At 36.4% G+C, this 23,937-nt stretch overlaps 2 protein-coding genes across 15 annotated transcripts in view; one reads left to right on the top strand and one right to left on the bottom strand.

Annotated features, from left to right (window-relative positions):
- col12a1b (collagen, type XII, alpha 1b) overlaps positions 1-23,937 on the top strand; it is a 230,408-nt gene that overhangs the window by 179,101 nt on the left and 27,370 nt on the right. For all 14 annotated transcript variants that reach the window (XM_073933734.1, XM_073933737.1, XM_073933733.1 and 11 more), the window contains 6 exons: positions 3,822-3,980; positions 4,148-4,225; positions 10,547-10,633; positions 13,437-13,490; positions 13,562-13,657; positions 19,667-19,720. In XM_073933734.1, the coding sequence (XP_073789835.1) occupies positions 3,822-3,980; positions 4,148-4,225; positions 10,547-10,633; positions 13,437-13,490; positions 13,562-13,657; positions 19,667-19,720 (528 nt within the window). The remainder of the gene's footprint in view (positions 1-3,821; positions 3,981-4,147; positions 4,226-10,546; positions 10,634-13,436; positions 13,491-13,561; positions 13,658-19,666; positions 19,721-23,937) is intronic.
- Positions 1-23,937, bottom strand: part of LOC141379466 (uncharacterized) — a 275,167-nt gene that overhangs the window by 239,875 nt on the left and 11,355 nt on the right. The window lies entirely within an intron of this gene.

Genomic DNA, 23,937 nt, shown 5'->3' with positions numbered 1-23,937 from the left:
CAAATAGAGCCAACCAGCAATTACAAGGCAAAACGCTTCACATGCAGCCTGAGCAACACAATTAGCATGATGGAGTCAAATGATTCCAGATCTACAGTTTTAAGCCAAGTAGTTCAAAACTTATGAGTACTTTTAAGTATTAAGTGCAGCTCGTGACTGTCAGGTGATCATGCAGTGGGATTTTTGATTGTTGTTGTTGGGTTTGGTGTAAGAGCACCGTTTTGTTTAGCAGAAGGCTTTTCATTTAATGGCCTAAAGTCGAGATAGTCCAACTTTGTGACAAATTATGAAAAGTGTTGATGTAATGCTTATCAAAGCCTGCATTCATTTGATTTAAAAGTGGAGTAAAATAGAAATACTAAAGTTCATAGTTTTATATTTGAAACAGATGTCTTTTGTGTTTGTGACCATGGGCCATACATGTCAAATTTTGTAAATTGAGATGTATACATTACCTAAAAGCTGAATAAATAGGTTTTCCATTGATGTTTGGGTTGTTAGGGTTGGATAATATTTACAACTGTTTTAAGATCTGGAATCTGAGGCTTCATAAAAATCTAAATGTTGAGAAAATCACCTTTAAAATAGTCCAAATTACATTCTTAGCCATCATGTTACTCATCGTTTTGATAATAAATTTACAAAATGTCTTTATGGAAGATCTTAGATGGTAAATATCTTTACCTAATTTTGATCCATACAATGAATTTTTGGCTAATCCCCCCAACCCCCTCGCAACAGGGAGAGCTCGCGAAGAGCGGAGCAGAAAAACGGAAAAAAAACGGAAAAAATAAGCACTTTTCCGACGGTCCCTTGCTAAGAGCTCCTCTCAGCGCGAGCTATCCCTGCTAAACACATACTGCTAGGGCTTAAACGGAGCAGTGCTCGTAGTGTGGAGCGAAAAAAAAAAGAAAGACAGCTGTGAAACACAACCAGCTTTGTCTTTTTGTAGAAAACACACTTTAGATCTTTTTAGGGTAAAAGGTTTTTGAGTTATTGCCGTCTATAACTGAATGTGTGTCAAGAATATCGAAAACAAAACCAACTGAACCGCGCTCATTTCTGGCGCCCTCCTGGATATACAGCGGCCTTAGCATTTGCCTATGGTGCCTATGACACGGGCCGGCCCTGCGTTGGCTGAGTGTTGAAAATACTCGCGCTCACCTCCCTCGCGACAGAGCATAGGAGATAAATGACGTCAGTACATAATAACCGGTTATGATTATTACTGAACCGATACCGAATTGTCCGCGTCTGCATCGCGGTGCACCAAAGAAACATTTAATTTTGACTCCCCTACCGGCCACTATATTTGGTACACCTAACTAGTAACGAGTTGGACCCCCTTTTGTCTTTAGAACTTGAAAGAAAGATCCATGTAGTCATTCTCCAAATATTCTGTTTTGTAACTGTGTCTTATCTTATTGTAAGTTGTCCCTGTACTAGGCGCCTTGACGTTGCGCCTTGACATTTTTGAGCACTGGATAAAATTGTTCTGCTTAACTGAGCTGAATATTTGCACGTATTCACAGCCCATGTAACCCTGAGTATGATGTATAAAAGCTGGGAATACCCCAGTATTCTTCAGAAGAGAGCAATAAACTGTTGAATTCACATCTTAGTTTTTGTTGCCTTCCTGGAGCTCCAGCTTACTGAGGAAACACACAAACGGTCTGCAATTTAACCCAACAGAACTGCTTTAATCCTTTGTGGCATAGATTCAACAAGGTACTGGAAATGTTCCTCAGAGATTTTGCTCCATATTGACATGATAGCATCACACAGTTGCTGCAGAATTGTCTGCTGCACATCCATGATGCAAATCTCCCATCCCAAAGGTGCTCTATTGGATTGAGCTCTGGTGACTGTGGAGGCCATTTGAGTACAGTGAACTCATTGTCATGTTCAAGAAACCAGTCTGAGATGATTTACACTTTATGACATGGTGTGTTATCCTGTTGCAAGTAGCTATCAGAAAATGAGTACACTGTGGTAATAAAGGGATGGACATGGTCAGCAGCAATACTCAGCAAGGCTGTGGCGCTGACACGATGCTCAGTTGGTACTAATGGGCCCAAAGTGACACCAGCAACCTGAACCGTTGACACAAGGCAGGATGAATCCATGCTTTCATGGTGTTGATGCCAATTTCGCCGCAGAAATCGAGACTCATCAGACAAGGCAATGTTTTTCCAATCTTCTATTGTCCAGTTTTAATGAGCCTTTGCAAACTGTAGCCTCAGTTTCCTGTTCTTAGCTAAAGGGCATGGCACCCGGTGTGGTCTTCAGCTGCTGTAGCCCATCCGCCTCAAGGTTGGACGTTTTGTGCTTGTATCCCAGTAGATCAGCAGTTTCTGAAACACTCAGACCAGCCCGTTTGGCACCAACAACCATGCCAAGTTCATAGTCACTTAAATCCCCTTTGCTGATTAGAAAATTGCATTAATGAGCAGTTGGACGGGTGTACCTAATAAAGTGGCCAGTATGTCTTTTGTGATTCAGGGTCAAATTTTAAAAACATCTTCAGTTTTTTAATAGTTGGATGATAAGACAAAAAAACTGCCTTTCACAACTAGATTCTTAAAGTTTGAGAACAAATTTTGAGGCTGGCTTGTGAAAGCTTGATGGTAATAGTTTATTTAGTTTAAACAGTTTTAAAAAGTATGAAAAGATAGATAGATAGATAGATAGATAGATAGATAGATAGATAGATAGATAGATAGATAGATAGATAGATAGATAGATAGATAGATAGATAGATAGATAGATAGATGATGGAGGGATGGATGGATGGTGTGCTAGCATATTGACAGCTTAGACTGATGATGTATCAAAGCTTCTTGCCAGTAGGAACAGTTAAAAGCAACACCCATGTCTCTATCACACTGCAGCATGACGATATCAATCTGAACCTCTATAATGGCAGTCTATGGGACCGTTGCTAGGGTGCCGTATCTGGTTGTTAGGGGTGTGGCTAGAAAGTAAAAAGCTCATCAGTTTTTGGCAGTTAGGCAGTCTGAGTTAAATGAGCCCAGTTAGAAGCCTGTAGGACAGTCTGATGCAGAGTTATGAGGTCACCAAGTTTGGTCCAATGTTAAGTCAATGGGATTTTTCAGACGGTCCTGGGACGTTTTTCGGAAAACCAAAAGTCGGATCAGTCAGAAAAGATATAGCAACTCGAGTCAGACCAGTTTGGAGGTCTGGTGTGAGTTTGGTGGTCATAGCTTGAAAGCTCTAGGAGGAGATAGAGTTTAATTTTTAGTCTCAGAAGAAAAATAGGATAACAATAGTCTGGCTTGCTACACAAGCCAGCCTAATAAAGCTGACGGTAGGCGTGTTTGTGGTAAAAAGTACAAAATCACAGAGTTTATATAAATATTGAGATGTAACTGTTTAGTGTATTTGTCCTTCAATCAAAGGGAAAACGCCTGATGGTCTGATAATCCCTCCATCCTTGTATTTTAGCATTAATATGAGATGATGTATTTGTTTGCACTCTTATTAGCTGTTGTTAATCTTTTCCAAACGTTTTTGTAAGAGTATTTTACAATAGTCTCTGTGCTAGCATCGCCTCGAGCATGTCAAGATAAATTTGATGGTGAAGGAAGCAAGATTTTATGTGCGCTCCAGGCCAGAACACTCCCTTTGAACCGAGAGACTACTAGAAATCCCTAATTAGGGTCTGAAGTTAAAAACAATGATAGAAAAATGCCAAAGAGAGACTCGTTTAATGCTTTGCATTGCTTAAGATGAACACATCCACTTGCTTTAAAATGACCCCCGAGTCCACTTGAACATTTACAATCTTTTTTTAATTCCAGCTCCACATCCTGGTGTCCTCCAAGAGCGTCAAGTTGAACGTGGACTGCCACGAGGTAGCCGAGAAGGAGATTAAACCAGCAGGAAACACATCGACGGATGGATTTCAAGTGCTTGGAAAAATGTCCAAATCTATCGGCTCCAAAGGAGAATCAGCAACAGTGAGTTTGCACTTTTTGTGTACAAAAAAAAAAAAACATTTATGCATTTGAACACTCTCGCTTTTTCAAGTCTGGATCCTTTTAATAGATAATCTGAGGCCCATATTAGAAAATGCAGGCTTTTATCAAAGACACGTGTAACATCCGTTTTCTTTCTGGTTGGCCAGTTTCAGCTCCAGATGTTTGACATTGTGTGCAGTCTCGGCTGGACCAGCAGGGACAGATGTTGTGACCTTCCTTCAATGGTAAGAGAAGACTTTAAGAAAGCCTCTAGGGATCATACACCAGCTGTGTGTAAGTTACAACTTAGCCTAGTTTTGACCTAAAGGACTGTTGAGTTACAACTTGCGTAGCGCTGAATGTATTTGCATTGCACATTCAGTTGAAGACAGAATTATTAGCCCCCATTAGAATGTTTTTCCTTTTTTAATTATTTCCCAAATTATGTTTAACAATGCAAGGAAATTTTCACAGTATGTCTGATAATATTTTTTCTTCTGGAGAAAGTCTTATTTGTTTTATTTCGGCTAGAATAAAAGCAGTTTTTAATTTTTTTTGAAAACCATTTTAAGGATAATATTATTAGCCTCTTTAAGCTATATATTTTTTCCAAAAGTCTACAGAACAAACCACTGTTATACAACTTGCCTAATTACCCTAACCTTAACCTAATTAACCTAGTTAAGCCTTTAAATGCCACTTTAAGCCGTATAGAAGTGTCTTGAAAAATATCTAGTCTAATATTATTTACTGTCATCATGGCAAAGATTAAATGAGTCAGTTATTAGAAATGAGTTATTAAAACTATTATGATTAGAAATATGCTGAAAAAAAAATCTTCTCTCCGTTAAACAGAAACCAGGAAAAAAAAAATAAACGGGGCTAATAATTCTGACTTCAACTGTATGTATAAGCTCTGGGGGGTGTTTTAACAGCACCATGCTCAGCTAGAAATGACAAACCTTTTATGCCCTTTGGCAGTTAGTTTGCATGTTTGTTCAAATTACTTATATTAAATAAGCTGAAACAACATAATTCTTGAGTTTTTTTAGCCTAGTTGTTTTATGTTTAATCCACTTAAATTTGTAAAAACTATTGGGTTAACTTAATTCCTTAATTTTGTCCCAAGTTAAATCAAGTATTGGAACCCAGCATTTTTTACAGTGTGGGGATGCACGATCGTTAGCCATATTGATATCGGCCGATAATTGTCATTTTTATCGGTATCCGTCTGATCATATCCTAATACAGTTCAGAGACAAGTTTATTTATATAGCACATTTCCTACACAATGCTAATTCAAAGTGCTTCACGTTAACAAGAATAAAAGGGCCATGAAATACAAAAAATATTACAAAAAATAAAATGATTAAAAACAGGTTAAAAATTTGTTCAAATCTTTCTGAAGTTCTTCAGTTGTTGACTGGATGTTTGCTTTTTTTTTGCAATCATGCAGAAAAAAATGAATAAGTAATATTTATATTTATTGGCAGATATATCGGCTATTGGCCTCCAAATCTAAATACTTATCAATTATTGGTATCAAGAAAAAAATCCAAAATGGTAACAGTAGTTATAGGGATGCACGATATATCGTTAGTCAAATCGGTATCGGCCAATAATTTTAAATGTTATCGGTTTCGGTCTGATGATAACACATTTAGGTCGACATCTTTAAGCCAATAAATTATGTAATATTTTCGCTGGTTGATCCACTTTACATCCTTAATGCCTGCCACTTTTAAAAATGTTTTTTTTTTTTACTATTTTACTGCTATAGATATTGCCTTACAAACCTAAATACATATCTGTTATGATTATTCGGAAAACTATATATCGGTGCATCCAAAAATTAATTATTGAAACTAGTATTTCAACATCATGTTTAGAAGAAGTAAACTTGCATTTAAGGCATTTTAAAGCTTTCTAATGTGTTTTAAAACAGCACCGTTAATGTTTCTATGTAAACTACAAAAACATGATTTTGTTGAAGCGGTGATAACGTGCTCATCATTTTAAAATATTGAAGAGCTTTTATCCATTATTAAGTAGATATAAGGATGATATATTGTTATCCATATCGATATCGACCGATAATTTGTAATGTTATTGGAATTGGTCTGACAACAAAATTAGGTTGATATCTTTAAGCCAATAAATGACATATTATTTTTGCTGGTTGGTCTCCTTGATGCCTGCCACTTTTTAAAATAAATTTACTCATATGTTGATTTTGGACAATGTTTAGTGACTTTATTTTTTGCATATCGCTTTTGTCAGGCAGTAGATTTTATTTATATAAAAGCAAGTTGGCCAAAGAAAAGAATAATAATCGATTAAAGTTCAGAGGTCAAGGAAAAGCAAGTTTATTTATACAGCACAGTTCAAACATAATTATAATTATAATATAATATAATATATAATATAATATATATAAATAGTTGTTGGTTTTCAGTATCAGTTTTCAGAATCAGGACAAACTCAATATTGGTGCATCCCTACATTAATTTTTAAACTAGTATTTAAAAACTTTGTTTAGAAGAAGTAAACCTACATTTTAAGGCATTTTAAAACAACTTTGAAGGTCATTATGTGACTGCACATTACTTACACATTGCTTACAAGTTACGACCTATAAACTACATTCTGCATTAAGTTATTTTAAAGGTAACTAGTACATTTATAAATGTTTTGTAATCGGAAATGGCTAATGAATTTCACAAAGAATCAAAAGTGAATGTTTTAACAGTTGTTAGTTCTGGCTTTTTGTTCCAATTAAAAAAAACAAAAAACAAAAAAACACTAAAGCAGGGTTAGACAAAGGTGAAATAACATCAATGCTGGGTTAAATTTCAGGTACGGGTGACCCCTGAACCACACTGTTTACGTCCCGCATGCCTTTGATCACTGTGGCTTTGAGCAAAGCTTGTAACTCCAGACTGCTCCAGAGGCTATCAAAATGAAAAACAAATGACGAGTAATTTGATTATCACGCGCATATCCCTTACATCAACTCATTAGAGCTCTTAATATTCCGTATGTTTCTGATGCGTCCCTGTTGACCAGATTGAAACATGACATGATCTTCTCACTATAATTAGAGCTTTTCCTTCCTTTGATCTGTCATTGTGTGAGCCCCTCCATGACATTTTGGTTTGTCAACAGCTGACGGGGTTTAAAGGACGTATTTCACTGTCACTCATTTGTGGTTTTTGGTTTTGGAGTGAGAACGAGTTGAACTTGAGCTGTCTCAATGCAAACCGTGGAACCAGCTGAGTCTGAACTCTTTATTATTCTTTTAGTCCTCCATCAGCAAATTATAAAATGCTTTGAATGTGCCTATGGTATTTCTGACAGTCAAAACACAAGAGGATTTAATCAGGACTGTTTTGCTGTGTGGTCTCTTCACACACCAAAGCCAGCGGAGGGCATCAGTTTGATTCAACATTCATATGGAGAAAATGCAGTGTTCCCAAATCTTCACCAACGCATCTCTGCTGTGTTATTTGCTTTCAGCAGACTTTTAACCTAGTGATTTATACACAGCCTGACAAAAGTCTTGTCGCCTTTTCAAGTTTAAGGAACAACAAATAATAACTTGACTTCTAGTTGATCAGTTGGTATGAGAAGTGGCTTATATGAAATGCAAAAGCCTCTAGATTACAGAATAAAATATGATCACGTCTTAATTTTATATGATTTAATTAGGACAGTACGGTCTGACTTTGCTTAGACAAAAGTCATGTCACTGAACAGAAATAATGTCCAGTATAGAATATAAAGTCAGTGGAAACAGAATGAATATTGTGTCTGACTCCATCATGAGCTTGGAGAGCTGCATCCATTCCTCTCTGCAATTGATTAATAAAGACACTGATTAATAAAGTCATCTGGAATGGCGAAGAAAGTGTTCTTGCAGGACTCCCAGAGTTCATCAAGATTCTTTAGGTTCAACTTCAATGCCTCTTCCTTCATCTTACCACAGATATGCTCAATAATGTTCATGTCTGGTGACTGGGCTGGCCAATCCCGGAGCACACTAACCATTTTTTCAGGAGCTTTAATGTGGAGGCTGAAGTATGAGAAGGAGTGCTATCCTGCTATAGAATTTGCCCTCTCTTATGGTTTTTAATGTAATGGGCAGCACAAATGTCTTGACACCTCAAGCTGTTGATGTTGCCATTCACTCTGCAGATCTCTTGCACGCCCCCAGACTGAATATAAACCCAAACCATGATTTTTCCTTCACCAAACTTTACTGATTTCTGTCAGAATGTTGGGTCCATGCAAGTTCCAGTAGGTCTTCTGCAGTATTTGTGATTATTGGGATACAGTTCATCTGAAAAATCCACCTTCTGCCACCTTTCTAAATGATCAACTAGAATTCAAGTTACTATTTATTGACTTTTGTCAGGTAGTGTATGTACGTTTTACAGGGGCAATCAAGTTTACAGAGTTATCTCGTTCAAAGCTACTGTACAATGACATCTGGATACATTTAGCAGAATATTAAAGTTTAAATCCTTCAATTGAACCAAAGATCTGGTTTAATTTAACATAATTTCTATGCAATTATTTGAAAGATGTACCAGTGATGTGCCAGAGTCAAAACTGAGTCTTTAATTGTCATTCATAAGCTATAAGCATAATAAGAAAGCTTTAATGATCTTTTCTTTAAAGTATATGTGCTCTCAAATCTGTAAAGCTTTGTGGTAATAAAACATTTGTTAACATACAAGGTCACTATATGCTCAAAAATTTAAATATATAAAGGGCATCCGCAGCTGAAAACATATGCTGGAATAGCTGGCGATTCATTTCACTGTGGCGACCCTAGATATATAAGGGACTAAGCTGAAAGTAAATTAATGAATGCTTAACAAATAAAGAGTTTAGATGCAAAAACCTCTAAATTTTCATCGAATATTAAAAATGTTCTCAGCCTGCATTGTTTATGTTGAAATATTTCACTTTAAAGACCAGCAAAACGACTTATTCTTTGCCGTAAAAGTGATGCTACTGGACATACACACGGGAGCCTGAAAAATTGCTCATTTTTAAAGAAAATTTCAGACGGCATTTAGAGGTTTTCGCATCTAAACTCTTCAAATATTCCACCGTTTCATCCCACAATAACCAATCAAATCGCTATGCTAATATTGAGCTTGTTGTTTCGACAAATATGGTATTTGGTATTGGTATTTCCCAAAAAAGTTTAGTTTTTTCTCATGTAATTTGAATATTATTACAGAGAGACTATTTACTGTAACTTACTTTCAATCATTTTTGTTTCCGAAAGTAATGCAAGCACTGGATCACTCTCTGTGGCAGAAATCGATTAAATAACATTAACTGTTAAAAAACAGAAATCGCATAAATAACTACATTTATAAAAATGATTTAAATAGTTATTGTCCAAAGCAAAACATCTCTACATATTGCACAAAGGGAATGAATTGTAGAGTTCAGTGTGGCTAATGTCTCTACAAAAGTGAATCACTGATTTAAATGGAGCATTTCAATGTGAGTAATAGTGTAAAATCAAATTAGTTATTTATTATAGGTTTTCTTTAAGTCAAAACCGACTGCCCAACTTTATTTCATCTTATAAAGTCAATCCTACAAGGTAGCACGGTGGCTGAGTGGTTAGCACTGTTGCCTCAACACAAGAAGCTCACTGGTTTGAGCCCCGCTTGGGTCAGTAGGCATTTCTGTGTGAAACCGTTCGATCCTTTTTGGCATGGGTTTCCTCAAGGTGCTCGGGTGTCCCCCACAGTTCAAACGCATGCGCTATCCGCTTGTTAAGGGGTGACGTGTAGGTGACGTATGTAATACTGTTTCCGGGTCCACTCATTTGAGTTGAGAAAACATTTGTTTATGATCACTTTTTATTCATATCACACATTAAAGTTAATTTTAAATGAAGTCATAGTGTACACTACAATCTCTGGGCTTGCTGCATCACAAATACCAAAATTTTAACAATTTATAAAAAAACGAATCACTTTCTGGCCATTGGATATTAGGCATGGACATATATATTGCGATCGAGATTTTCGAATGTATTAAATCACGTTGTAAACGTTTGTTATTACCATTTCACGAGTCTCCCCATTCAGTTAAATAGAGCGCTTGGACCCGGAAGCCGCTTCGCGTGACGTCACACTTAACAAGCGGATAAGTGAATTGAATGCGCTAAATTGGCTGTAGTGTATGTGTGTGAATGCGGGTGTAAATGGGTGTTTACCAGTGCTGGGTTGTGGCTGGAAGGGCATCTGCTCTGTAAAACTAATTTTGGAATAGTTGGCGGTTCATTCCGCTATGGCGACCCCAGATAAATAAAGAGACTAAGCTGAAGGAAAATATAATGATATAGAACCTCTACATTTTTGGTTTATTTGCAGCTAAAGATATCAGTCTGGTTATGTAATTGACTTCCTTTCGATTAACTGTACCTGCTGTAAAGAATTTTTTTTTTTTTCTTCGGGATTATAAGTTCACAGTTAATTTATGGTTGCCATTTGTTCTCATGTTTTGTTGTTGTTGTTTTTCTTGATGTTATTCAGAGAGATGAATCCAAGTGTCCAGCTCTTCCCAACGCATGTACATGCACGTCAGACAGTTCTGGACCCCCGGGCCCACAGGGGCCAGTGGTAAGTCAAATAAAGGAGGAATCTTTCTTATGGACCCTTTCACAAGACTGCTATGTATATTGAGATTTTTAAAAAACTTATGAACATATATATGGGTTTACCTATGTATTATATGATCTTTGCATAAAATTACAAAAAAATAAGATAAAATAAATAAATAATAATAATAATAATAATAATAATAATAATAATAATAATAGATATTCAAGGTGTTTCCAATGCAGTGTCTTTAGGGCTTTGGTGTTGTTCTCTTCTCTGGGTGCCATCGTCAGTCTCACACAATTTTTCTCTTTTTCTGAGCGTCTTGATAACACCATCGTAGAGTTTTTCTTTTATTATTTCAGCAAATAGGATTGCAAAAAGAATGATTTGTTGTACTCTCCAATTTACTGCAAGTTTATCCAGCCATGACGCTTTCCGCTACTGAGAAACCTAGAAATGTGAAAAGAGCCCATAGAGTTCATAATATTATTGAATCCTTATTGTGTGTAATGAGTTACTACTATCAGCTTTTGTGATTAAATTATTTTTGTTGATTTTCAGGTAATTTAATAACAATTAATTACTGTATAATTTAGTAGTTTAATCCTGATATTCTGTATGAATCAACCTAGAGAAGCAGAGTAATTGTGTTTTTGTTATACAAATATATTTAGCAAATATATATGCACAGCTTTAAATGTACTGATCGCCTTGGTGATTTGTTTTGCCCTGTTTGAATCTGTAGGAATTGCCTTTCTGAATGCTGTTCCAGTTTCAGTTATTGATTCCATGATGTTACTGTGAATGAATTGATATGCTCAAATATTATCGCTAAAATTGCTTACTGTCATAGCAGATGGCAGCTTTTTTCCACCACTCTCTTGGTGGCGATGATGGTGCGCGACGTATCTGAAGAGAGGTGCGGGCGTGTGCGCGGGATGTATCTCAAGAGCGGTGGAGGCGTGTGTGCGCAATGTATCTGAAGAGCGGTGATTGCACGAGATTTATCCGAAGAGCGGCAGGGCGTGTGCGTGTGATGTACCTGTTTGGGGGGGGGGCTGGGGCTGGGGGGGGTTGTGAGTTGTGCCCAACGTACCTGAAGAGCTGGGAGGGATGCGGTGGAGAGGGGTGTGTGACGTATTTAAGGACCGGGTGGGAGACACACGAATTAGCGAGCTAATTAGCGCGTGCCTGACTGGAGTAGTGTATTGAGGTGGGCGGGTGTTGTGATATGTGAACAGGTCATTGAGATTGGCTGTTTTGTGTTGGGGTCCACGGTTGCTGGGGCAACGGGGGCGGAGCCAGCACGAGCAGGCTCACACAGAAGGCAGCAAGATTGCTAATAAGTGCATCGTGCTTTAATAAAGGGATATTCTGAGTTCAAAACAGCAATGTTCTACTGTTTAACATGACAGCGGGGAAGGCAGCATGTTGTCTACCATGTCATTTGGGATGCCATGTTGAGGGTTGCTGCACTAAAAACATTATATTTTGTACTTATTCTCTTTTATCTTTTTAGATGTTAGTCTAAATCGAATCGTTTCGTTTGTAATGCGAACATTAATATGAATACGCGTATCGTTACACCCTTAATACATGTATACATATATACATTTCAGGTTATGTTGTTTGTTAACTGAAAAAAATGTGTTAATTATGAAAGTATTACATTTTTTTAAATAAAACTTAAAGGCCAGATTTGGGCCAATAAATTGACGAGTTTAATTTATTTTGTGTGGTAATTTAATTACAGTGACTTATAATGTACTTCCCTTAAATACTATAGATCAATTCTGCTGTTCTGTTTAAATCGGTCGGCGAGGCAGTGGCGCAATAGGTAGTGCTGTCGCCTCACAGCAAGAAGGTTGATGGGTCGCTGGTTCGAACCTCGGCTCAGTTGGCGTTTCTGTGTGGAGTTTGCTTGTTCTCCCAGCCTTCGTGTGGGTTTCCTCCGGGTGCTCTGGTTTCTCCCACAGTCCAAAAACATGTGGTACAGGTGAATTGGGTAGGCTAAATTGTCCGTAGTGTTTGAGTGTGTGTGTGGATGTTTGCCAGAGATGGGTTGCGGCTGGAAGGGCATCCGCTGTGTAAAAACTAGCTGGATAAGATGGTGGTACATTCCAATGTGGCGACCCCGGATTAATAAAGGGACTAAGCCGACAAGAAAATGAATGAATGTTTAAATCAGTTCAGGGAAGCAGATTAATCGTGTTTTTGTTATACAAATATGTTTAGCAAAATAATTATATTTTCAACTCATTTTCAAAGAAATTGGTCAATAATAATATATGAAATGCTTTGTCAATGCTTTAAAAAGTTTAGTGATTTATACATAATATTTAACTTTTTTTTCTGAGTATATTTTTTGCTAACTAAAAAAATAATTTTGAAAAGTGTTACAATTTTAAATAAAACTTAAAGGCCAGATTTGGCACAATAATATACGAGTTAAAGAGCTTACTTTATATTGTGTTGAGATTTATAGGGATTTTAATTCAGTAATACGTTTAACTATAAGATATTATAGTTAGAAAAGTAGTTTTAATAACATTTTGATGATTTAATTAGTAATTAATTACTTTTATTTAAAGTAAATCACCCAATTTATGGTTTGCAGGTACCTCGATTGCCACTGTAAATTAAATTTTAATTAATTGTTAACATATTTACTCTAGAATCCATTTTCTTTGTTAAACGTAGTCATTTTGTGGCTCTTCAGTAATGCTTTTTATATATCAATCACACATTTGAATTCATAGTAAACATGTTCACATTATATTCTGGATATATCGATTGACCTCTGTAATTTCTTTTTTCCCAGGGTGCACCTGGAAGCAAAGGACCACGAGGAGAGAGAGGAGAGCCCGGTCAAGTTGTAAGTATTTTGCATTACATTTTATTCATCAAGTGCATGTACAAGTACACTGATCCTGCTTGTTCCTGCAGGGTCCGGTCGGCACACGTGGAGAGATGGGAATGCCGGGTCCGATGGGCCCTCCAGGACCACAGGGCCCAAGTGGACGCTCTATCCCTGGTGAAGCTGTAAGTCCTTCTCATTTTTCAAGAATCCATTGTCTCCTCGCACAGTCGGATGTCAGTAGTCGGCCGTAAATCCCTCCGCACACCAAACAGGGATTATTCAGGCTATTTATTATAGATGTGGCGGAGGCATAATTATGGCAGCGAGCTCCAGATTCAGCATTCCTCCGTGTCTGGGGGCTTTACACTCATCAGAGCACTTAAAACCGCCTGATCCTGCTGCTAGCTCACAAATCTCCCTGGATTTACTCCCCTCTCGGTTTCAGCTGCTGTGTTTTAGTGCTGTTTGCAAGCAATCACTGTTATTATTGCTCATACTTGGGTTAAGAATTTGAGGCAAACCAAAAAGACTAAGTGTTAAATGTCTGAGTGTAAGTTGCTCTGTTTGAGGGAAAACTTAAATCTTCTGGCTTAATGGGTGGCAAGTAGTTTAGCGCTGCATGATATGGCGAAACCATCTGTTATTGTAATATTACACAAAAGGTTGGATTTAATCAAATAATATATATAATAAAGTATATACAGTTGAAGTTGAAGTTTATTTTTTCCCCCAATTTCTGTTTAACGGGGAGCTGATTTTTTTTCTACACATTTCTAAACATACTAGTTTTAATAACGCATTTCTAATAACTGATTTATTTGATCTGTCATGATGACAGTAAATAATATTAGACTAGATATTTTTCAAGACACTTCTATACAGCTTAAAGTGAAATTTAAAGGCTTAACTGGGTTAATTAGGTTAACTAGGCAAGTCATTGTATAACGAAGGTTTGTTATGAATTTCAAGAAAAAATATAGCTTAAACAGGCTAATAATTTTGTCCCTAAAATGGTGTTTAAAAAAATTAAAACTGCTTTCATTCTAGCCGAAATAAAACAAATAAGACTCTCTCTTGAAGAAAAAATATTATCAGACATACTGTGAACATCTCCTTGCACTGATAAACATCATTTGGGAAATGTTTAAAAAAGAAGAAAAAAATTTGAAGGGGGCGAATAATTCTGACTTTAACTATATATATATATATATATATATATATATATATATATATATATATATATATATATATATATATATATATATATATATATATATATATAGTTATTTATCTATGTTATTTATACATATAGTTATTTATCTATGTTATTTCAGCCTAGAATTATTTGATTTGCATGCTTTAAAGGGCCATGAACCAAACCAATGATCAAAGATTTGCCTAAAAGCATAGGATTTCAGGAATCTTTTAGGATTTCCAAAATGTCTCGGATAACAAAATCGTGGCTGAAATCTCACAGTGTAAGCAGGGCTTTAGCCTACATTGTTGCGAAACGTAGGATACATTGCTCTGTGGTACATTACATTGCGCATTTCAGGTAATAAATCCACTAGAGGGCGCTTGTGTTAGGGTACGTTATACATGTCAGATACACATCCTGCATGTTAATGAGAAGACAGGGCTTTTCATACAGATCAGATAGCAAATCACTGAGCTAAACCTTCACTAAATCCAACTAAAAGTCTTTTTAAAAACAAACGCAAGAGAAAAGTTCTGCACGGCTACATAGTTTTACCCCAATTTTACATTGCTTTTTTACTTTTTGTGGAAGCCTGCTTTACCAGACTTAAACACTCTGCAATACAACACCAAATAAGGCAAGCTTCTGAGCAAACTGACCACAGAAGAAAAGTTGTCCAAATGAAGATAAATAGGTGATGGAAACATTTAAAAAAAAAAAAAAAACTTTTAGCAACAAAACCTTTTTAGATTGGTGGTCTCTTTTTTTAAAAGTGTTTTGTGTTCAATATTTAAATATTTTGTAGTATTTATTAGGTGTTGTGCACAAAGAACTATGCAAAATAATCATTCATTCATCAATAATATGTCCCTGTTAATATCATTAGTGTCATAAAATTCAAACTGCAGTCAAACATATGTTGAAGTATGTTTTCGGGGTTTCACCAAAAACAAAAAAACAAAAAAAAAAGAAAATCAGGCTGTGTTTTTCCAAAGAGTCTGTGTTATATTATTCACTTAACAATAGTCACAGTACAAAATATTAGTGTGATTTTAGTTTTATTTCTCATGCAGATGCACTCAAACAAATTCATCCCAATCACTCAAGAAGGATTGTTGATTTCTAAGTTTGATCTCCAGTCATCTGGTGCAGATTTCAGTGTTTATTCCTGTATTGATGTGTTCCCATTACATCGACAGGTTTTTTCAATATCATGCAGCCCTAGTGTTGATATTTTAATCGTAAATTTACATGATTTGGAATTCTGTGTTAAAGACACGCACACATTATTTGCTAATGCTTGAATTTTTGTTGTTTACAAGTTATGAGTACACTCTAAAAGATGCTGGGTTATGTCAACTTAATTCTGAGTATATTAGGGACTAATCCTAATTTTTTTAATTAAATTATTATGACCAAATTTAACCAAATGTTTAGTTTAGTCCATAATAAATAACGCAGCATTTCTTAGGGTGTAAGATTTAGTGGCATGCAAAAGATCTGCTTTGCTTATGAAATTTTGTTGAAGGTTTGTTATAGGTACATATCAGAGTAAATAAGTCTACAACCCTAAAACATTTGAACCCCGGTATTTGCTGCTTGCAGCGAACATATCCTGCTGCAATATTTTACAGCAACACCCTGACAAGCATCCACAACACTCTAGAAATTTGCATTTCCACTTGTTTTGTTTGGCTACAAGAAACACATTTAAAAGCTGAAAAAGTTATTTGGAATGTGATTTGATTTTAGGCTGTATGACAAATATAGTCATTATTTCAAAGGGGTGTGATGGTTTTCTATGAGGACTGTAATAAAGCGTTAAACCCTAAATAATTTGGACCCGGTTTTGCTGCTTGCAACTGTATACTTTTTTCTAGCATTTTTAATATGAGCATCAACTTTTTTTCTCGACATTTAATCTATGACTCAAGCCATATTAATAAACCTAATCATCCAGAACACAAACTGCTGCAATTATATACAGCAACACCCTGGCAAGCATCCACAACACTCTAGAAATTAGCATTTCCACTTGTTTTGTTTTGTTTGGCTGCAAAAAAAAAAAAAAAAAAAGACACATTTAAAAGCTGAAAAAGTTATTTGTAATGTGATTTGATTTCAGGCTGTATGACAAATATAGTCATTATTTCAAAGGGGTGTGATGGTTTTCTATTGGGACTGTAAATAAGCTTACAACCTTAAAATGTTTGAACCCGGTTTTGCTGCTTGCAGCTATATATATATATATATATATATATATATATATATATATATATATATATATATATATATATATATATATATATATATATTTTTTTTTTTTTTTTTTTTCCTAGCATTTTTATATGAGCATCCTTTTTTTTTATCTTGGCATTCTATCTATGACTCAAACCATATTAAGAAACCTTATCGTCCAGAACATACAGTTGACGTCAGAATTATTAGCCCCCTTTATTTTATTTTTATTTTTTGCGGAAAGTTTGGACACACAATTTTTTACTAGGTATTTTTCAAGATACCAGTATTAAGCTTAAAGGTTCAGGACACCCTGGAGAACTTTTTTTTTTTATTAACAGATTTGTGTGTGTTGAGCATCAGTTAAGACAATGTTAGCACCTGTCAGCTTTAATTGTGGGGAAAACTGGATAATTTTGAGCTTTTGTCAGCTAATTTCAGCTTCCGGGTTTAAAATGATTTTGGGGGCGGGATCAAAATCGGCGACGTAGCGCAGAACTGCAAGTGCAAAGATGACGCATCGGTTTCTCATTATTATTCATAGCGGAGTTTTCTTATCCTATAAGAAGAGCCGGCTGCTTAATTATTCATGAGACCTGCCAGACCTGCCAGTGTCAAGCCCGAGCAGTGAGACACGGACGGACCCACGGCACAGTATTTAGCCGTTCATGAAGGCTCATATGCGTTTGTTTCCACGATCCACGGGGTTTGTTGCATGTTTTTCCCCGCGATTTTGTCAGGACCGATCATACAGCAAAGCTGTGTGTGTGCAGCAAGCATTTTTGTCGGGAGAGCAGCACGAGAATTAGAGAATGGCGGACACTGTGTTTTATCAGGAGTTCGTTCACATTCAGACACATCACTGTGCTGCTGTGTTTGCCTAAATCCTCCAGATTACCAGCAGGGCTAATGGTTAAAATAGACAGGTCAGGAGACCTGCTGCACTGAGTCTGCTGGATACGGGGATTGAGGGAGAAGTCCTCATTTATAGTGTTTACATGAACACACTTATGTTTATAATGATATAAATTGTGGCTATGTGTATATGAAATTACGAATAACAAATGTAGCAGGGCATTAAATCACTGTTCATTTCTTTGCATTTTAACTTTGTAAACTATAAACTCATGCGTCTCCTCACGGTTTGTCTCATTTTGTGAGCCAACTGACAACAACAGTTGTTCGCTCACGTTCTCCCCTGCTGGCCACGCCCACTCCTGCCCGATGCTCGCGGAGCTCCACGCCCATTAATCATGCATCTTTTGAAAAAATTCTGAAGTAGACTTTAACCAAAATTGGGGGGTGTCATGGCCCTTTAAGGTGACTGTTACGTCCTTTTAGATGTTAATATTAAACTAGGAGTAGATGACATAACATACATTAGTTTAATGTGTGTGACAAGCGGATAGAGAAAGAAATAAACTGAACCAAATAATCACTGCAATTATTTATTGCCCATATATCCAATGAAAACCAGTGAAAATATATTATACAGTGAAAGAAAAATATTTACAATGATTAAATAATGAATTACCTGGGGGGAGAGGAAGTAGTTGAATGTGCTTAAATCAAAGAAATAAATATAACAAAACTCAGTAACTGTTTTCGCCAAACTAAACTAAATATGAAAAGAAAAGCATGAAAGGAAACATCTTCAACGTACCAAACGTCTTAACTAAACTGCTCTAACTAAAAACAAAACATACAGAAAACAGCACATTCTCCTGAACCTAATGAACTAATACAAAATATCAATCTGAGTGTTGTATATGTATATCGCGCGACTTACTCACTCCTACACCTCTCCAAGGCATCACTCAAACATGTCAGTTAACTGGACAATTTCACAAGCATTGTTAAATCGCAAACTTTAGACAAGAGCATTAAACAAGCAAAACACATTCTCTCAGACTAGCCCTCGCAAGAGAGACTGTCCTCACAGAGACCCACAGAAAGAATAAGAGCGAGAAGTGGCGAGAAGGAAAGAGACAGAGAGAGAGAGATCGCCATTGCAGTTTGGGCTCGGCTTTTAAACGCTACGCCAACCAGCGATTGGTGGCGCAAACCCAGCGTCAGCGGCCAACGTCATCAGCACGAAATGCGGATCCTCCAATGCCATTCGTACCTGTAACAAATGCATGAAACGACACACCCACATACAAACGAACGCACACACTTATCCAAAATACGTTCTGCGAGCGAACGTTACAGTGACTTTTAAAGGCTTAACTATTTTAATTATGCAAGTAAGGGTGATTAGACAAGTCATCGTATAACGATAGTTTATTCCGTAGACAATTTAAATTTAAAAAACGAATATTGCTTTAGGGGGCTAGTAATATTCACCTTAAAATGTTTTTTTTTTTAAATTAAAATTGCTTTTATTCTAGCCGAAATAAAACAAATAAGACCTTCTCCAGAAGCAAAAATATTATTGGAAATACTGTGCAAATTTCCTTGCTCTGTTAAACATCGTTTAGGAAATATTCTTAATATTCGAAAAAAATCACAGGAGGGCGAAGAATTTTGACTTTAACTGTGTCTCAATTATATACCAATACCTTGGCATCCTCTATACATATACTTATTTTTTCAACTTTTTTGCTTTGTTTTTAGAGTAAGAAAATCTCTCAGATCACTCATGCCTTGTTCTCTGACTTGATATATAGTTTCAATTTTGTTTTGTTCTCATTGAAGCTCCTTATCAAAAAGTTTGGATGCTTATTTGACAGCCCCTTTTCCTTTTTTCGCACAGGGTCGTCAAGGTCCGAAGGGGGATCCAGGCGATGCTGGCTTACCTGGACAGAAAGTAAGTGTTTCTCTGGAGAGCCGCCGAGTGTTAGAGGGAAACAGGAGGATTATTCCTCTCTCTGCTACCTCTCTGGACCCGCTCCATGTGGCAAACGTTAGATCATAACTCAGGAGGGGGGAATGCTGGGAGAACAACAGTTGTAGATCACGCCACCAGATAAAATGTAGGCTGTGGCTGTAATTTAACCCAGTTCCTAATCAGTGCCACTTAGTGGTTCTCCAATAAAATCGTTTTTGTTGGACTGTTTGGAGCTGGAGCTTCTCTGGAAAGGGAATTAAGTCATTGAGTTTTGGCTTGTAGAGGTAGCACGTACAATTTAAAAAGCCCTTAGTTGAATTTAATTTAAATAAAAAACTGAGTTAAGCTATTGTTTCAAAAGTGATTAGTTGATTTGATCTAATAAAAGTGAGAACTCTGCGGACCCGGTACCATCATCGACTTTCGCTTTCAGATTTAAAGGGCTAGCTTTGCACCAGACCCCCGTAAGTGGTGTCGTTTGAAAGCGTAGAATCTATATTTTATGCACATATGCATCACTTTGGTTTTTATCCTACTGTATAAAAGTTATTTACACTGAAATACACAGTATTTTGGATACCCGAGCTGGGTATTTTACATTGATTCATTTTCATATTTTTTATATGACACATGTACAAGTTATAGCTCAAATGAAAGCTCTTGCCGGTGCTCATACTGTTCTGCATTCTTTTTACTGAATTATATTCACATATCAAACAGTTGTTGAATGAGTTGTGGTGTTTCCATGCCGTAGAAATGTAAACAATACATTCATGATCAATAAGCAGCCCCAGATAGCACAGACAGCTGTCATCTCTTACCTTATGCTGTGCCCTTCAGGGCCATTCTCCTCTGTTTTTGAGGTGATGTGCATAAGTATTCCTTTCATATGTCTGATGTGGTGAAAACACAGTGAATTATGTTTGATCAAACAAAAGAATAGTGAAATATGAAAACAATGATCGCTCCCTGTGGCTTGTACAGCACCTCTCATCAGTTGGAATGCAATAACTTCTGCATAGATTATGGTGGAGACATTTTTCTTTTTTCCTATGATGACAGAAATGTGCAGGAACCACCAAAATTAATTACAGCATGCTAGACCACACAGAACCTAAAAGGTAACCTTTCAAATTTGAGTATATAAAAAAAAATATATACAAAAAGCGCCTCTTTTTTTTAGGTGTTTATTATAACACAGACGACATATACAGTTATTTTAAACACTTTAAATGGTGTTTTATGAAAATTCAAAGGGTTTTCTTTAAAATGATACCAAATTTTTGCATTTACACCTCTGCATGTGGATTTGGGAAGCTTTTAAATTTGGGTAGGCAAAATCCAGGCGGAAATCCCCAAATAGCAGCAGAGTTTAAGTGGTTAAATAAACTGAATCAACTGTGGTGTATGTGTGTGTGAATGCGAGAGAGTACGGGTGTTTCCCAGAACTGGGTTGCAGCTGTGTAAAATACATTCTGGATAAGCTGGCAGTTCATTTTGCAGTGATAAATAAGGGACTAAGCCAAAGGAAAAGGTATTATCCTATGTAAGAGATTGAAAAGGTGGTTTAAATTGGTTTGGGTTGCACTATACATTTTATTACTTATATGATTTTATTTCTTTCATGCTGCCTAAAAGGAGATGTTTAGAAGAATGCTCAGAGATCTCTTAATCAATTAGATCCAAATGAGACATCACACTTAATACAGTTGTTCACCCACAAATAAACAAGTACTCACAGTTTACTCTCCCTCAAGTGGTTCCATACCTTCACGAGTTTCCTTTTTCTGTTGAACACAGAAGAAGCTATTTGGAAACCTGAAACCACTGACTTCATTACTAAGATAAACACAAACTATGTAAGTCAATCAATCTTTCGCCGGGAGATTTCAGTGGCTGAACAACACGTCTGTGCATTAGTCATTTATAACAGAACACAATCTAACATAAGCTTAGCCTGACTAAAATAGTGTTAAAACAGAACATTACCTGTCTAACAGTAATACTTTAGGCATGGTGTCGTCCTTCCTCCAGCGTGCAAAAGTAACTCCAATACTGATTCAGGGTTTTTTGAAAGTTTCAATTCAGCATTTGATTTCACCGCTTCTGTGATTGTCTCGTGAACGCGCGAATGGCGGAGCTGCGTGAACAGAGATGCGCAGAAGTCCGAATCTGCATTTGCTGACAGACAGTTTCAGCTACTTATCGGAGTTATGGTAATTATCGGCCTGACAATATTTAATTGGATGAACATTTTTTACTTTTATGCTTTACCCAGAATTTTAAAATACATATAAATACATTTAGATAACTTACTTTAGTCATTACTATTGGAACGTGATGCACAACAAAACAAAACAAGTTTCTAAAGACAATCAACTACTGCACCTCTAAGGATTAACCTTAAAAAAAACAAAAAGTTTCTAAAGAAGAAGAAATATAACTGGAAATAAATTACGTTTTTCTTGCATTACTTAAGTTAAAAGTTACTTGGGAAATAGTTGAAATATAATAAAATATTCATAAGGGGGTTTATTATTTTTTATAGAGTCAAGCCCAAAATTATTTATACCCCTATATCTATCTATCTATCTATCTATCTATCTATCTATCTATCTATCTATCTATCTATCTATCTATCTATCTATCTATCTATCTATCTATCTATCTATCTATCTATCTATCTATCTATCTATCTATCTATCTATCTATCTATCTATCTATCTATCTATCTATATATATATATATATATATATATATATATATCTATATATATATATATATATATATATATATATATATATATATATATATATATATATATATATATATATATATATATGAGCAATATTACACTTATAGCAGTGTGATATGGCTGTATATCGGCACTGGTGGAGGGCGTGTGATGACACGAGGCCGCAGGCGGAGTGCCTTAGTGCTCCCACCAGTGCCGATATACAGCCGCATCGCACTGCTACGAGTGTGATATTGCATTTATACAACAGTTTGACGACATAATTGTGTATATAAAAACAACACGGAAAGTCTCAAAAACCCTCTTGTATGAGGAACTACTTTCTTCCACGTTGGATTCAAATCATAAGCTCACAGTTAAACAGCTGAGCGTGCATCTTTTAAACTTTAGATCTGTAGTGTCTGCTTTTTGCTGGCTGTATGTGGGTGGAGTAATACACAAAGGGTAAAGAGGCTGTACGGGTGCTGATATTACTTTAATATATCACGGCTATCAGCCAATCAGATTCGAGAACCAGACAGAACTCTTGTATATATATATATATATTTATATACTCAGATTAAACATCTAATTAATTTAGTAATAAATAAATCACTGTTGGGCGGCATGGTAGCTTAGAGGGTAGCACTGTTTCCTTACAGCAAGAAGGTTGCTGGTCCCTAAGAATTTGCATGTCCTCCGGGTGCTCCGATTTCCCCCACAGTCCATACACTGGACATTGGTCAATGGAATCAACTAAATTGACCATAGTGTATGAGTGTGTGTGTTAATGTGAGAGTGTATGGGTGTTGCATCCGCTGTGTAAAACATATGCTGGATAAGTTGGCGGTTCATTCATGTCGTGGATGAGCATGTGTGTGTGTTTGTATGGGTGTTCCCCAGTACTGGGTTGCGACTGGAAGGGCATCGGCTACTTAAAAAATATGCCAGAATAGTTGGCCGTTCATTTCGCTGTGGCGACCCCTGATTAATAAGAGAATAAGCCGAAGGAAAATGATTGAATTAATGAATAAATCACTGTTCAATGAGACTTGAAAGCTGCAAAACGAGATGATAACTAACAAATAAATAACTCTAATTTCTATTAATACTTATAGTCTGTTCCCTAGTACTGGGTTGCAGCTGGAAGAGCATTCCAAGTTGGTTGATAAGTTGGTTGTTCATTCCACTGTGGCGACCCCAGATTAATAAAGAGACTAAGCCGAAAGGAAATTGAATGAATGAGTGAATGACTTATAGTCTGTTTATAGTCAGTTTTCATTCTGTATGATGTCAGAAGGCTCATGGACTTCATTCATTCAGTCATTCATTTTCTTGTCGGCTTAGTCCCTTTATTAATCCGGGGTCACCACAGCGGAATGAACCGCCAACTTATCCAGCAAGTTTTTATGCAGCGGATGCCCTTCCAGCCGCAACCCATCTCTGGGATACCACACACACA

The sequence above is a fragment of the Danio rerio genome, chromosome 20 (genome assembly GCF_049306965.1).
Source record: "Danio rerio strain Tuebingen ecotype United States chromosome 20, GRCz12tu, whole genome shotgun sequence".
Taxonomy (NCBI): domain Eukaryota; kingdom Metazoa; phylum Chordata; class Actinopteri; order Cypriniformes; family Danionidae; genus Danio; species Danio rerio.
This window is presented reverse-complemented; position numbering and strand designations above follow the sequence as displayed.